Here is a 17327-nt window from a genome sequence, read left to right as displayed (position 1 = left end):
TAACAGCCACTGCTTCCACCTCATCACGCTCAGCTGAACTCAGCCGGTGCCGAAATGCCTGTGGCCACGTCTGGGGAGATCGAGCCGGCTTTCTCTCAAACAGCGCAAAACTTACGCTTGGAGAATACTTGTAGAATACATACAGAGTGATAGCACATGGTTTGCATGCCGTATGTTTTGTGTGATATTGCGTACTGCTTGACTTGCAAAGTATCACCAAATGAGTGTCCAGTGATACCTATTTTTGAAACAACATTTTCATTCATCTTAAGCTTACAATACGATGGCAGCCAAACTAAGATTTCCTAAGCTAATCTTAAATCTGGCATACATCTAGAGCTTCAGAGACCCCTGCTTCTAGAAGAAAAAGTTAAACAGCATTAAAGAAAGCAGAATAAAAAACTTCTCCAATAGTTATGTAAGTTTGAAGAATTGAAGCGGCAGACTCAACTTGAAGGCTTTGGAAAAGAAAATAGTAATCTTTAAAGGCTTTTCTTGTAAAAAATCAACTCTTTCATCAAGCCGTAATGAGCAAAAGAATCATAGAATATGTTTCAATTCCCTGGGTCATACCTGGATTTTTAAATCACTTTCCACCACTCTTTTATGACAACAACTCAGTGTTTCAGGTTTCTAAACAGACTGTTAAATTTGGTAGCATATCATTAAGTAATAAAACTACACATTCAAGCTTTCCCTTCACTTGGTAAAATTTGTTAAGAGATCAAAATGTCAAATCTCAAACGCCCTCACAAGTTACAACTGAGGGATGAATCCCATTGTGTCCTGACCTGCAAAGGAACCAGCGGAGTGTCCATTATGTTCAGAACTTCCAGGTGCGAAACAAAACAATTAAATCATAGAATCATGGAACAGTTTGGTCTTGAAAATTACTCTTTATTCCAAAACAAAACAAAACAAAAAAAAGGAAATTCATGATTCGCTAGAAGAGCTGCAGTGGGGCAGATTTCATAGAATCATAGAATGGTTTGGGTTGGAAGTGACCTTAAAGGCCATCTAATTCCAAGCCCCTGTCATGGGCAGGGACGCCTCCCACCACCTACACCAGGTTGCTGGTGTACAACTACGCCCCCTCCAGCCCCTACAACTTATCTGTAGTAAATTTCTGTAGAACCCAGTCAAGGAAATGCATAACTGGACTAGTCGAAAAGTATCGTCATTTCTCTGAACAGAAAATATACCCAATATTGAGTCTCTAATAACAACACTCAAAGGAAAACCAATCAAATTAGTTACTAATGAAGACGTCAATGTTAAATGTACATCTGTCTCAGTGTTAAGAGGCGTACTTAGAGAGCTACACCTTCCCAGACAGGCAGTTGTTTTAACTGCTGTTCTTTCAATTAACACATTTCTTGGCAAAGTTACTGATTTTCTAATCTTGGTATCAAGATTAGACAGCTGTTGGCTTTGATCCTACAGACACTTGGGTAAGCACTGAACCTAACTCCGAGGCGTATGCTCATTCACTCTGGCTGCCTGCTGAGCTCGGGTGATGCAGTGCACAAACGGGATGATGCTCCCCGCAGCCCAGCCCACAGTGCCTGCCACCACGCCTCCCTCAGGCATACTACTTGAAGAAAGCAATCACCTAAATTCCCAACTCCTATTCCAAATTTTGAAATTCTCCACTTAACAGTAAAAGACAGAAGAACAAAAGTGGTGACACTAGCTCTAGGCTGGATTGGCTGCATTTACGTTTTCCTTCTAGAAGCAAGCATGCAAGAAGAATAAACCTGTTCAGTTTGAAGTCTGTAGTCTGAAATAACCTACACCAATTCTGAGAAGAGCAGCACTTCCCTCCTCTTTACTGTGAAAGCTCACTCAAATGGTTTAAGGAAACCACAAAGTGAGTTGGATCAATGTAAACCAAGCCACCAAAAACATTCCAATCAGTTTGTGACAGAGACCATCTCTTCAGGCAACTGCAAGGATTTGCTAGAGTAAATCTTTAACTACCTCTTCACAGAACACCTATTGCCTTCACCATGCACGCTTAGCTTATCAACCCCTACCATGCAGAAGCACTAACTCCTGAACACCTCCGAGATGTTGTTCTTTTGTACAAATGCAGCAGACTTGTTGGCACTCCAGCATAGACGATGGCGCAGATTCACCAGTTTTCTTTAGTAATTTGCCAGTCTTGGTATTCCCACTTGTCCTCCAATCATGCACTGAAGTCGTAGTTGCCAAAATGGGTAATCCTTTCTCTTGTGTCTGATTGAATGGTCAAACAGCTGCAAAGCAAATAGGTCCAGTGAGTTGAACTGACACAAAGCTATGCTTGTTTCCTCCCGTGTGTGTGTGTGTGTGTGGAGGGAGTTGGATGGTATTTTTCTGAACCAGCTGATCTTGTAGCCATGTGTAATCACTGATTAAATGAAGGAACCAGAATACACAGTTGAAGAGAAAGAAGAAATATAAGAAATCACTAAATTGAGGGGAGGAAACCACATTTTAATTCTTCATTCTCGCTAGTCTCTACTCCCCACCTTTCATTGCTCCTCCTGTCACTTTCACAGTGATAGCCAATGCATTTGCCAGCATTGAGTAACCCCTGTCCAGGCAGGAGACAGGGGCAGGAAACCACAGACCTTTCCAGTTTCCCTGCAAGACATCAAGTGTGGTACTTTTTCACAGTTTCCTTCTCACTTCATTTCATATTCCTCTTGCCTTCCTTATGCAGATGATTTTCCCAATTTTTCCCCTTGCTTATGTTCTGAGCCTCCCAATACTGACCTGAAGCCAGTAATAAAAGCCACTGAAGTAATTTCTGCTGAAGAGGTAATATAATTCTCATGAACACTGTTGACTAGGGTAGGATAGTCTGACAGTATACATCATGTGACAGAAACATGAGGAAAAAAAACCAAGCAACGTCTTATTAAAAATCCTTATGTGTCTAGCTAAAAGTTTAAATCAAGCAACAGGAGTAGAGGAGGACATCAGAGCTACTTCATTGGTACAGAAGAAAAAAGCTCCAATAAACCAAAGTCAGCTTGCTGGGACATGGACATGTTATTTATTATACAATTAAGTTATTCATATAAATCTGCACTTAAGTGACAAGGCACATTTCAGCCTCAAAGACTCTTCTCTTTTGATCCTTTGCAGTATATGTAAAAATTGAAAACAAAACTAGGCTTACTACATTTCCACAGTTTTTAGATGAAGACCCAATTAAATTTTATCTGATTTTATGAGTTACTTCACAGACATGTCAGTACATTTCTAGTTACGAGTGGTTCACGTTAGCTCCATCCTGCTACAAGGATGGAGCGCTGCTCGCCTGTAAAGTAGGCGGTGATTTACATTCTCAAGCTTGGTGCAACCAAGTGACTGAACTAAAATAAACTGTGTTATGTCTACCAGCCAGTAGTTATTTGTTTGGATGAAAAGGCAGCAGATGACAACTTATCCACTTGCAAAGATGACACAAGCAATGAAAAAATGGATTATATGGATCTAACACAAAAAAAAATAGTTTTAAAATTTCCAAACACAGGAAGAGTCAAGATACTTCAAATATCACACTATAGGCTAAACATTCTGTTAAGACGTGACCTTTCTATATGGACATGGGTAGTGCAGAAGCTTTGTACACATGGACTTAATTATTTGATGAAAACAGGGAAGTAAATATACTATCTGATGAAAATGTGGAAGACATTGACTTCTAAAATGACAGCACAAAAAAATACCTGCACAAATTGCACAAACTGAGTTCCTTGGTAATAAAAGAAATCTACGTGCAACTGACACACTGCCTGAGAAATGTGGGAGATGGGTTTAACTATCTTATTGTGAAAGTTGGTCTCTTCATCATCCACTTTTCTTTTCAAAGTATGTTTTTCCCTCCTTCCTTCCCTCTCCAAGTGCAAAAGGCAGCTGGAGCTATATCCTTTTAAAAATGTTTAAAAGGATTACCCTCGTTTTTGGCTAAATGTATTTTTGTTACAGCTCCTAGTAAAAGACAGCCCTTTTTTTGGCCGATGGCAACATACTTTCACTTCGTTCTAGTGAACAGGCAGGATTCTACATCCACAAATATCCAGTTGTAACATGCTCGCAAGATTAGTATTTTTATAGTTTTCAAACTAACCATTCAAAAGAAGAGATCAAACAGGTATAGCAAGACAACCATTTTGAATAAGTGTATATTTACGACCACAGCCTTCAAGGCCTGAGGCACCATTTGTAGCTCACCTTAAAAAAAAGGAAGAATCTTTGTCATCTAAAGGATGTCTGGAGAGCATTCATATTTCACACATGTAACACAGAAGAAGCCATTTGGCAATAAGACGACCTTTCAATAGTTAAGTCTACAAGGCTCCAGTGCCTTAAAGAACACACAAATGACAGACCCCAAATCTGAATTTTTCTTTTGGACCATCCCAAATCTGTATTGCCCTGATCTACCAATGTATTTGAATCCACTGCCATTTAGAACATCAAGCGGTAAGAAATAATGTGAATTCGTCAAGAGAAAATTATATCAAATCTATCAAATTTTGTTTTTTGACAAGAGCACTAGAAGAAATACATCTGGGATATAAAGCTTTTGACGCTGTCACGTGGCCTTCTCACAAGCAGTCTAGATAGCTTAGATGAACATACCATGGGGGAAAACAGGCAAACAGAGTAACTTGTTAAAAGCTGTAGTCAGAGCAGCAGTTAGTAGTTCAACTGCATTGAAAGGCATGAAATGTCATTCCGTCACAGGTCTGGTACCGCCTACACGTGGTTACCTAGGGTAATAAACGAGAGCCAGCACCATTATTAACACTTTATAGATGATGGCTGCAGTCCAGGGAAAGGAGGATATCTGTCATTAAATGGTAGGGTCAGCATTCAGAGATCATGAACAACAGAATCATAGAATGGTTTGGGTTGGAAGTGACCTTAAAGGCCATCTAATTCCAACCCCCTGCCGTGGGCAGGGACACCTCCCACCACTAGACCAGGTTGGCCAAAGCCACACCCAGCCTGGCCTTCAACACCTCCAGGGATGGGGCATCCACAACTTCTCTGGGCAACCTGTCCCAGTGCCTCACCGCCCTCTGAGTAGAGAATTTCCTCCTGATATCTAACCTAAACCTACCCTCTTTTAAATGGGACCGTTACTCCTTGTCCTATCCCTACACCCCCTGACAAAGAGTCCCTTCCCCGGCTTTCCTGTAGGCCACGTTTAGGTATTGAAAGGCCACTGTAAGGATGCCTGTAACCAAAGCATATTTTTCTGTGACAAAGTAAAAAAGGAAAAAAAGATTCATTTAACACTCCTGCTTATTTTTACATTTCCTGATGCATTGAAATGCTTTGCAGTCTGCTTAGCTAAAGAAGCATATCCAGTTTTGTGCACCAAATTTCCAGTTAAATCGATTGAAAAGTCAGAAGAGCCCAACTGAAGCCATGCAAAAATTTGTGGGAGCTGCCTGTGTTTAGATATAAAGCAGAGACTAAGGGAAAAAAAGTGATAAAAGCTGAAATGTTGAAGTTACTGCAGGAAAAGCAAAACAACCATCAAGGATAATAATTAAAAGCTACCACTATTTTCTGACCAGGTATCATACCATATCCAATGATATTAATAATTGTGTTACTCTCTCTTCTAAATAGGATGCTGGGATGCCTCTTTCTCCTTTCCAGAATGAGACAAACTTTATTTTTACACTTCTTCATAACTACAGGTAACACAACAATTAAATGCTCATGCTTATGATTTAGATAAGCCTGATAATTAATACTGATATATTTCAATTAGCAAATCTATTTACCTCCAGAAAAGCTAGACTTAATCAGTTAGTTACACTGTGCTTTAACATGAAGCTCAAAATGAGAGTTTTAAAACACAGCTATCAAAAACAAATCCTCTCAATAACAAACTAGTTGGAAAATTACACAATTTTAAGTCTTGAAATTCAACAACTAATTCCTGGTGAAGGGGATTTCCATTTTCAAAACAGAAAAAGCCTGCTCTTGCTTGCACTCCGCAAGTCCAGGAAAACATCAATATAATAGCTCAGGAAATGCACTCAGGGATGACAACAGCAGAAAAGAATGTACTTCCAGACTTGCAAGATTGCTATTTCATATAATGCTAAAGCAGTAATTGTAGTTAGAGGCATATCTTTCCATTTTTAGAATGACTTACTTTTGCTTTATAAAAAATATATACAACTTCTGATAGCTGAAACTTGAACTGAGCTTTCTGAACACTGCAAAGAAGGGAACAGCAAGCGGCTGACAGGAAAGCACCCCAACCCAAACCAACTCTGAATACTCTTCAGCAGAGAAAAGTGCTAAACCCACTCCTACTTGAAAGGGAAATAAACAAGAAACACCCATGTTACTATACCGCAGGAGCTGAAAGTGTTACACTTATCATTTATGCTAGGCAAAAAAGGAAACATTTCATCCAGGTGTCAGTTACCAGTTATCTTTTCAATATCACAGGCAGCAGGGGAAATTACAGATGTTAACAGCATCTACCTAATTGCATTTTGTGCTTTGCTGTTTGTGAGAGAGATCATTTCAAATCCAAAGTTTTTAAAATGAAGCACCCAGCAAAGGCATAGAAGAGGTTCGACAAAGGGTTTAACCTCTTTCCTTTTTCTTTTAATGCTCACCTAATTCACTCTCTCTCAGTTAAGTTCGCATAGGACCAGACAGGTAAAGCTGCAAACGACAGAGCAAATGTTGTCTCAACATGCCCAGCAAAGCAGGGGCACAAGCAGGGGCTCAGAAACCTGCTTTACACTTCTCTTGTTTTACAGGAGTATACATAGTTCCACTGTTTTTTTGTGTGTGTGGTTTTTTTTTTGTCAAACAGAAACACAATAAAAACGAAATTGTTTGCACTATATACTCTGCATGTGTCTGCATATAAAAGACATTATTTGAAGAAATAATTAAGAAGTTTCTCACTCACAATGGCAAATACACTTTATAACATTTTTCTCTACAGTAACACTGCTAGTTAACTCCAAGTAGCTCTCAACACACCTTCTGATGAATGCTGTTATAATCTTTTTTTATACATTTTAAAAATAGATTTCAGCAAGGCTATAAATGCAAACTTCAGAAGAACATAACCAAATACGGAGAGGTAAACATAGGCACGCTCACACCGCCTCGTCCCACTCTTACCCGGTTTTAATACTGATGCTGCTGCTGCTTGCCAACATCCTCCTGCTAAGGCACAGGAAGGATTTGCGCCAACAGGTTTGTCAGATACATGGAAAAAGCCAGACGTCCCTTAACTTGCAATTTACAGTCAGCTCGGGATAGCGTTTGCTCGCAGCTGAACTGATGGGATAATGCGCCTGTACTTTACTGCGTCGCTTGTTCAGTTTTGGGCCCCTCGCTACAAGGACATGGAGGTGCTCGAGAGAGTCCAGAGAAGGGCGACCAAGCTGGTGAGGGGTCTGGAGAACAAGGCTTACGAGGAGCGGCTGAGGGAGCTGGGCTTGTTCAGCCTGGAGAAGAGGAGGCTCAGGGGCGACCTTATCGCTCTCTACAGGTACCTTAAAGGAGGCTGTAGCGAGGTGGGGGTTGGTCTGTTCTCCCACGTGCCCGCTGACAGGACGAGGGGCAATGGGCTAAAGTTGCGCCAGGGGAGGTTTAGGTTGGATGTTAGGAAGAACTTCTTTACCGAAAGGGTTGTTAGGCATTGGGACGGGCTGCTCAGGGAAATGGTTGAGTGACCATCCCTGGAGGTCTTTAAGAGACCTTTAGATGTAGAGCTCAGTGATACGGTTTAGTGGAGGACTTGTTAGCGTTAGGTCAGAGGTTGGACTAGATGATCTTGGAAGTCTCTTCCAACCTAGACGATTCTGTGACTCGGTCCTTGGCCCAGCGGAGCGACGCCGGGTCTGAGCTACGCCAGCACTCAGCACCCGAAGGAAGGGCACGTGCCCGCCCTGCCCTGGGCACGGCTGGCTGGGGAGCCCCGGGGTGGGAGACCCCTCACAGGCAGGCCGGTGCCGCCAGAGGCCTGGCCCAGCCCAGGGGCAGGATCAGGGCGAGGGGGAAGACGGCACGAGGTTTTCAAATGCGAGGTCATCGCCATCGCTACCCCTATCCTCAACAGGCATGGGGAGCATAAAGCATTAATATTAAAGAAAACCTAGTGGTACTGCTACACGCCAAAACTGCCAGACCAGGTCAGTCACTCGCTGCATACTCACTGTCACCAGTTAACACCTCATTAGACCTTGCTATCCCCCAGTAAATAGGAAGGCTCAGCATCCACATCTAATACGCTTCACAGATACACCACGGGGATTTGCGCAGGGCATATTAAATCTCACAGCCAGGAACGGACGTGTCTGGCCTCAAGGTGCAGCACAGGGAACAGGGTGTCCTCACGCCCTGGCCAGCTCTGGCTCCCCGAGTCCCACCTCAGGCCGCCGGGAAAGCTGCTCCAGGCGGAACGGCCCGGCCGCCCCGCCATGCTCTCGCCGATGCCGCTTCCCAGTGCCACGAGGGCACTGACGGAGGACTTCCCGAGTCCTGGCCAAGGCATCCCACAGGCAAGCCACCTCCTACAAATAAACAGCTCTATACTAAAGATAAATTCAAACGGCCAGATTAAACAAGGTACTATGTGGTAGGCAACAAAATCAAATGCAGAGGTCCCTTCCAACCTCAGGCATTCTATGAAAACTTAAAAAACAACAACAACCAACCCCCCCAAACACTGAAATGCTATTTCAACTTCTAATGAAAGTAACTTTGTATGCTGCTGAGACACTCAAATACTTCAAGTGAAATGGGTAAGTACAATTTACATTCACCACATGCTGCTGCTTTGATTCACCAAAGCTGAAGCTTAGAACTACAAATTCTTAATCCAGATTTTGTTTACAAATGAAACAAAAACAAATCAGAAAAATTAAGACCAACAGATGTGTACTAGTCACCGTGCTACAGACCTCAAGCTTTCTCTTACCACAGCCTTAAAGCACCAACACTTAGTGCTTAGTCATTAAAAGATACATACCAGTAAACAGGGAGATACTTCAGAAGCAATGTAATTTCCTTATTTCTTAACTTATTGGCCAGAAACCTAAGAGGAAATCTGCTGTAGAACATCATACTTTATTTACAAGAAATGCCATACATTTCGCAGATTTGTACAATAGTAAGTCTTCAAGAAAGTGAAAATTTTTATTTACTTGGGCAGCAGTATGACCTTCAGGTTTCCCTCTGAATTCTGACGAACTGATGACCTAACTTCACCGATGGCCTATTTGCAAAGTATGGAAAGACTTGGGTCCATGCCAAGTATAACACGCTCAAAATGAAAAGAAAAAAAAACGGAAAAGTTTTGTTTAATAAGCTACTGACTCAGTGTCTCCACAAAAGACATTTTCGTGATATTTCCAATTTACTAGGTATAAATTTAATCCAGCAGTGAATTTTAAGACACACTAGCCAAAGAAAAATTCCAAAGATAGGAATAGCCTTGTTATCAGCTTTCAACTTCACAGAGAAGTCATCTCTCTGGAGACTTATTATCTGTAACTGGTCATACAAATGCATTCCTTTAATTGTGAAAGGGCAAACCTCACAGCGTAACCATTAATGCATTTTAGTGAATCTCCAACAGCAGAGAAGAAAAAGCTGCTTGCGGCTTGCAGCCACTCTAAAACTTTGGGGTGGAAGCTATAGCAGAAACAAACACCACTGGAAACTTTGGTAAGATCCAGCTTTTCTAGACTGATTTATGCATGAATAATCATCATAATGGTGGAGCGCAGGTATTTATTTCATAGATATGGTAACTAAAGAGCAGCTAAACCTACAGAAAGGTTACTTACTCAACAAAGTTGAGACTAAAAGATGTAAGAAAAAACTCAGTTGCAGAAATAGCCATGGACCAGATTGTTAACGACTGATTTAACATGAAAGGATAATAGAAGCAGGCAAACCTGTAACTGAAATTACTTGACTTGAGAAGAACAAAACTTATTAAATAAGAAACAACACGGTTTCCAGCTGAGCTGAGGGGAACGGTCTGATGCTAGTGAAACAGACTTTTTCAACAGCTGTCCACACTAGTGGAAGGGATGACATTCACACAAGCATCTGATGCACACATAAGGCAACAAAGAATTAGCTATCTGGGGTGTATAACTATTTTAAAACAGATAAAGGTGAAAAAAGTAGAGCACTCTAAGGGGAGAGAAGAAACCTGCAAGTCCATGAAGCTTGAGACTTGTTGTTTTACAAGTCAAATAATAACATAATGATGTGAAAGTTATAGACAAATAAGTGAAAGACTTGCTAAAGCAACACAAATTCCGTCAGTAACAAAAACATTTGTCTGTCCAGAAAACATGCCCAGGTGATACCCTAGCAGGTACTGTTATGATCTTGAGAGCGGACTCTTAAAATAGAATGATAGAAACCCTGAGTTGGACGTGACCCACGAGGATCATCGAGTCCAACTCCTGGCTCCACACAGGGCCACACAAAAGTCAAACCCTGTGTCTGACAGCGTTGTCCAAATGCTTCTTGAACTCCGACAGGCTCAGGGCCACGGGGAGCCTGTCCCAGTGCCCGACCACCCTCTGGGTGCAGAACCTTTCCCTAACCCCCAGCCTGACCCTCCCCTGTCCCAGCTCCATGCCGTTCCCTCGGGTCCTGTCGCTGTCCCCAGAGAGCAGAGCTCAGCGCCTGCCCCTCCGCTCCCCTCGTGAGGGAGCTGCAGGCTGCCATGAGGCCTCCCCCAGTCTCCTCCAGGCTATCCCATTGGTATACCCAATTTACTTTTTCTTATGGCAAAAGGATACCTTGGTATACAAATAAAATAACTACCACCATAAAGGAAATCAAACTACTTGAATCACACCAGCTAAAATAGCAGAAAGTATCCAGCTCCTCTGGGATGTGTTTACAGTCAGTATCACTTAGATTCATTTCCTGCTGGAAAATGTTAAGGTCAAAACATGGTGATTTGCTAGCTTTCATTCCGTGGCAAGTGGTAGGGCCATTTCAGTTAGGGAGCTTGAATAAAATACAAGCAAACAGCTTCACACAGTAGCTGAACTTATTAACGACCAGAGTTATGCCTGCACTTAGCATCCATCCATAGCATTAAAACAACGCCACATACATCCAGACACCCACAGGACTTTTTAGACCCACACACTGAGGTTCCACACACAGGCTGAGCATTTTCGCTGACTCTTCTGGAGACAGTGATGCACCCATGTCATTCATGCACCATCCAGATAGATGGACCAAGGCACAGATCAGCTGCTGGTAGCTTACAGGGTCCTGCTGGCAAGCTACATCAGCCAGAAACAAACACCAAACCTTCATATTCGGCAGGATCCAGGCCTGTCACAATATTAGCTAAATAGTTTGAAGCTAACCTGCCTAACTTGGCACCTGGCCCCAGACCTCGCAAGAGATTTAAAAAAATCTGCAAAGTTAGCAGTAAAACAGACAATCCGGGTTTCTTTCACTTATGACTTTCAGTTGACTTACAAACAGTGCACTAATACTCCGGGTTTAAAGGTACAAGTTGACATCTGACAACAATTAAGTAGTTCAAGCCACTGTGTCTCTCTCCACTAGTCTTACGGTAAGACTTCACGTTTTAATTTCACCTGGGATAAAATGGGGATCTCATTCTGTCTGCTCTGTGCCCAGTCAAGGTGGCTGAGGCCATAACAGTTCTAAGCAACCCAAAATAAGTAGCACACAAGAAAACCACACAGCTGTAGTTTTGTCGTGATAAAGGATTACTTACTTGGGGAGACACTGAATGCCCCCTACCAAGTAAATTTGCACATGTAAATCACCTTTCTATTTGAAGATAAAATCTACACATAAATCCTACACTGTGAAATGTCTGACACCCATGTGTTCCTTGATCTAGATGAAGAAGTGATCTCGACGTTAGCCAGGTGAAAGGCACAGTCGCTGAATCTCCTAGTACACACTGCTAGATAAAACAGGCAACACAGAAATAAAGTCAGCTGTTAGTGCTACATCATTCAGTGCTACGAGGTCCACTTCCAGTATACTAGACAAGACTAATTATATTGAGAACTAGCTCTGCTTGCAAGGAAAAGAAGAGCGGAAAGTTAATGTACACTTAAAACCAAAAAAAAACAGTTTGTGTTTCTACATGAAGTTGTAACTCTTACAAATTTAACACATTACATCATGAGATACCACCACACCGAACTGTTTAACATCACAGAAAAACAAGAAAACCCACAGCACTAGGCAGGGAGTCTGAAATTTGAAGCATGCTAGCCTGTCCATCAGCAAGGTCCTTTGAAAGGCAAACTTAGCCACCCGTGCTACTGCAAATGCACCTGCTTATAAGAGATTGTTCAATTCATTAAAAATAAGAAAGCATTATATTTCAAACAGTGCTTATATCTGAGGGTATGCCATTGCTCCAGCTTGCATTATCTTGTTTCAAACAGAGCCTGAAAAAGTCCAAAAATCAAAGGCATGCGGAAAACCCAGCTACCTACAATAACATAAGGAAAGCGACATTGCGTCAGGCTAGAGGTTCATCTAGCACAATAATCCTGACTGAAAATGGCCTGCAGCAGAAAAAGGAACCAGAGAAGTAGCAGTTCCGTATCCCCAGGTTTCTCTCCCAGCCACCAACAATTATAAGATTCAGCTTAATTATGTGAACTTAATGGTAAAGCAGATAAAAAGTTCTGACTTGCAGTGCCTTTTTAAAAGCTGAGTTAAATGAAGGAAAATATTCCAAACGCACACAGACTATTAGCTGTTTCCGAGCTTTTTGTTTTCCATATTCTGAAGAATCTTCTTTTAAAACCTTTAAACAAACAAGTGCCAGATTCTTGCAATAAAAGATGCTGAAGAACAGCAGTTATTCATCTGTTGTCTGTGACCAAAACTTGACTCCGAAATACAGGCCAAGCAAGCTCAAGTGTTTTGAGCTTCAATAGACTATACTATTCCATACAGATCTTCACCTGCTGCCTTATTTTCAGGAATTGAGAAGCCTGTTGACAAGTGGCAATATAAAAAGAGTGCATTAATAGAAGTGTTAATGAAATAAAAGTTGTAAAAAATAGAAAATTCAAGAAGATTATTTACTACATCTTTGCTCTCATTCTGTTCTAGGCTGTATAAATTGCCAGTGCAGAGGCTTCAGAGTTGGTAATTGATTGTTAATGATCGTTAGTAGAATGACATCGCACAGGTATCACAGCATTTATTCTTACTGGGGGAAAAAGCACATGCTACACTTTAATTTAGAATCACAGAATCATTAAGGCTGGAAAAGCCCTCCAAGATCGTCTGGTCCAACCATCCCCTTACCACCAATGTCACCCACTAAACCACGTCCCCAAGCACCACATCCAACCTTTCCTTAAACACCCTCAGGGATGGTGACGCCACCACCTCCCTGGGCAAGTTCTAGTATTAACAGACATTTTGCTGCCAAGATAAAAATCTCTAGCCTGGATACAATTCTGTGCAACAAGCAAATCATTTTGGTCAGCTACAGCCCATTTTTAAGTTAGGAGGAAGAACCTACGACAGCCTAGATGAGCTCCTGGGCAAGGAGCACAGAGCAGACAGAAGGTTCACGAAGTAGCGTATCACTCCTGCCTCCCTCCAGCACGTTTAAGGTTGCCCATCTAAAGACTTGGAAGGGAGACTGACACGTCAAGAATTCTGAAAGAAAATCCTGAACAGGCAGGAGGCTGTTTGCTACACAGACAACAATAATATGCTTTCAGCAAAATGCCTGCTTATTTCAGCGAACCTGGGGGGAAAAGCTTGTTTAGGATCATACAGAACCAATTATTAGCTCTAAGAAATGCAAGAAATACTGAAGAAATTACCCACCTAGCGTTAGTAGTTCTTGATTTGATAAGAAAATTCTGTACAAGTAAAAGAAAGTGTTCAGCTGCTGGATCCTAAGATGAAGTATTTCTGAACTGCTATTGTGATGACAAAATGCAGCTGAAAGAGCTGCTGTCATAAGTTTTCATATAGTGACATTTTTCCTAGAACGCGATCAATCTCAGCACATGCAAACTGCCATTCACAAGGAACAGATAACTTTTATTCCTCTAAAGGCACAGCGTCTGCATGGCAAGATACTTTGTTATCACAACACAACCATAACATAAGCTGGAGAACAATCAATACAGAAAGACGTTATTCAGTAAATACTGGGGAGGGACGGGACGGGATACACAACGCTGAGATGCTGAGGACTTGCAGGCATTCGTAAAAGCAACCAAAACAGCAATCTAAAAACAACCTTCTACCCGACTACTGCAGAAATGCTTCCGGTGGTGACAGTATTTATTTGTATTGATGTATTCTGACATTAAAGCTGCACGTAAGTTAACTTGTCTACCAACCCGATCTTTTTCCATCAACCATTTTAATTTGTGAAGTACTAAGTAACCAACAAATGAGCTTTTATACAGATGATCTTATTTATTGGAACTGTTAAAATTTTAACACGTTAAAATAACATTATACCGATGCTATACATAAAACCTTACTGTCATTTTTTTTGTAACAAAAATTAGCTGGAGTATTAGCAGAGTGAAGTATTGTTTGCTGCTGTAATTTGATGTTTGTGCTGCTTTGAGATAAAGGGAAGACACGGGAAAAGTCTGGAAAAATGGCACTTTGGTCATCTTTGCTACCTAAAAACAGTTTTTAAAAATACTACATCTTCCTTCTCTATTTCAAATTTCACTCCTTCTGATATATATTAATAAATATTTACATTATAGGATATATCAGTGTACTTGTAATACAAGATAATAATATAGCGTAATTAACTATATTACTAAAACAGCTCAAATTTAAGTCAAGGATTTCTAAACCTAGTGAATTCTGCCTTTCCTAAAAGCAAGCAAGTTGCACTTTAAGACATCTTGTTTTACACCTATTACAATAAAGCAGAAATCAAAAATCTAGTCATGAATAGCAACAAATAAGTTTAATAAAAAGTGTTAACCTCCTACGTTGCACGAATACGTTTCCAGACATCATCAGTGCAGGAAAAACTGACTGACGGACAGCATTTTTCCTGTTCCATTCTAAGCACACTGGATGGGCCAAAAATAAAACTCAGGAGCTCATGAGACAAATTGAAGTCCTCTATTCAGTCTGCCTTGCTAATTCGACACGTTAAGGTACTGGATACCTACTGGATTACTTTGACATGGTGAATTTTGTGTGTTCCTTAAAAATAACCTGTATGTTCCAGAACTACGTGAAAAAACTCTCTTAATACCAGAAGACTGATTATACCCGCCTGATCCAAAGAGCATCCCACAACAGGCAGTGTTCTCTACCAGAACTTTGGAACCTGTTTTAAAATTTCAAGTTTTTGAACCACAGTTAGTCCCCGTGGCACCGCTTACTGTTCCGGGGAGAATTCTAAACAATGACTTTTTTTTTTTTTTTAGTACCTTCTGGAAAAGAAGGTATTTAATTACAGTGAAATCTCACAAGTCTCAAGGTATGCTGTCGCCTTGATTTATACTAAGAAACAACAGCAAAACCCATGGAAACTTAATTTTGTTTCTTTGCTGGGTAGTCAAAACAGCATGGGGAAAATGGACACATCTCAGGTCTGAGCGCCAGCCTGAAATTTCTGGGTGCGAGGTTTCTCATCTTGTTTGAAGTATGAACATGCTCCCAAAGACAAGTGAATGTATTACACCAACCACCTCATGCGTCATTATTTTCTATTTCAGCTAAAATGTAGCAATGATTATTTTCATTACATTAGTTATCAGGGCAAAGCTTGATATGAAGGATATACAGCAGAAACAGACGGAAGCGTCTGCAAATTCTGCTAGTGTACCTTAGACTAAGGTTGTATCAAATAATACAGACCAACATCTGAGCATTATTACTGGAACACAAGCACCCTGGATGAAGGCATTTATTACAAAAAGACATGTTCTTGATATCTTCTCCTCCACTTATGACATTTATCTAACTTTGTGTTTTGGTTTGTAAACTCCGAGGAGCACGGAGTTCCTTCCAGCCCCTATAAGGGGGCATCCGTTTGGAGTTTATGCACTATGACAGTACAAGCGCAGTTTCCTTTTACAATACGCTATCATATTGAAACTGTTACCTTATTTCTTAATTAAAAACAAAATTGTCAGACTTTAAGAAAAACAAAGCAAAACTATTAAATCGTTAAGATCTGCCTCCATATTTATCTTTAGACTCGAATACAAGACTTGAGTAGGTATCTGCAAAAGATGATCAGTGAACAGCATCACGTGTATGTAATAAGTTTGCACACAGAGCTTGTTCAAAAGCGCTCAAAAATCACCTGGCATTACATACAGCATCTTGCTCTTATTCTTATGAATGATATGAAATACTTTCATTTTTAAGCATGCCACAATGACACTAAAGTCATTTACTTTAAATTATTTCAGAGACTGGTGATTTTTATTTTTTTTTTTAAACTGGAGCTACTAAAAACCTGCCATTACAAAGAGATTTAATTCTAGGGGAATATATTGTGCCGAATTTCAGCATACTAGGTAGCATATACCAGCATTACCCTTGGAGGCACAGGAATAGATCCAGGAAGAATTATCTGGGAATTTATACCCTGCACTCACGCTGTAAGAGCAGCTGAAAGTTTCCGAAGGATAGATGGAAGAAAGCGTGGTGCCCGCCTGCTGACCCAGCTGTGCACACGCTGCGTCTCCACACTCAGCGCCATACACGAGCAGGCGTTGGTATGCTCTGCTCCACAGGAACAGGCTAACGGAAAGGATTACAAGCTTATTAGTTTTCACCAATCAGGTCTACCTTCATGACACACAAATACACGACTATTCGATTCGTGTTATACAATAACAAAACATACTGCCAATACAAGATGACGTAGACCATGTTTTCGGAATTGAAAAGATTTCCTTTAGGAATGCTAAGGAAGCACTCTCTGCTGCAACCTATTTTTTTTGGCAGGAAGAGGACAAATCAACAACAAACTGGAAAGTCTCCTGCTCCCATTATATTTCTAGCAGAGATGGCACAAGCAAACCACGTAAACAAATTCAGATGTGGATTAGATAATTTCTATTTGAATGCACGTAACGCAAATGCTTTTGAGTACATTTATATATACACTTTAAAAAGCAAATAAACTTTATATATACTTTAAGAAGTATAGCATAGGTGGTAGCCTAAGGCTTTCCAGACCACTCATGTCCCATAATGAAGCTTGGTTAAGACTGTACAGAGAGAAAAAGTTTTTTGCACTCAGAAGCAAACAGAAATGCAGAATT

General features: G+C 40.9%; 1 protein-coding gene across 2 annotated transcripts in view; it reads right to left on the bottom strand.

Moving 5' to 3' along the window:
* PKP4 (plakophilin 4) overlaps positions 1 to 17327 on the bottom strand; it is a 94710-nt gene that overhangs the window by 72655 nt on the left and 4728 nt on the right. The window contains exon 2 of one of the 2 annotated variants that reach the window (XM_066999077.1): positions 2037 to 2258. The exons of the other annotated variant lie outside the window; for it this stretch is intronic. Within the exon in view, the coding sequence (XP_066855178.1) occupies positions 2037 to 2118 (82 nt within the window). The 5' untranslated portion in view covers positions 2119 to 2258. The remainder of the gene's footprint in view (positions 1 to 2036; positions 2259 to 17327) is intronic. 2 annotated transcript variants of the gene reach the window in all.

This window comes from Anser cygnoides, chromosome 6 (genome assembly GCF_040182565.1).
Source record: "Anser cygnoides isolate HZ-2024a breed goose chromosome 6, Taihu_goose_T2T_genome, whole genome shotgun sequence".
Taxonomy (NCBI): Eukaryota; Metazoa; Chordata; class Aves; order Anseriformes; family Anatidae; genus Anser; species Anser cygnoides.
This window is presented reverse-complemented; position numbering and strand designations above follow the sequence as displayed.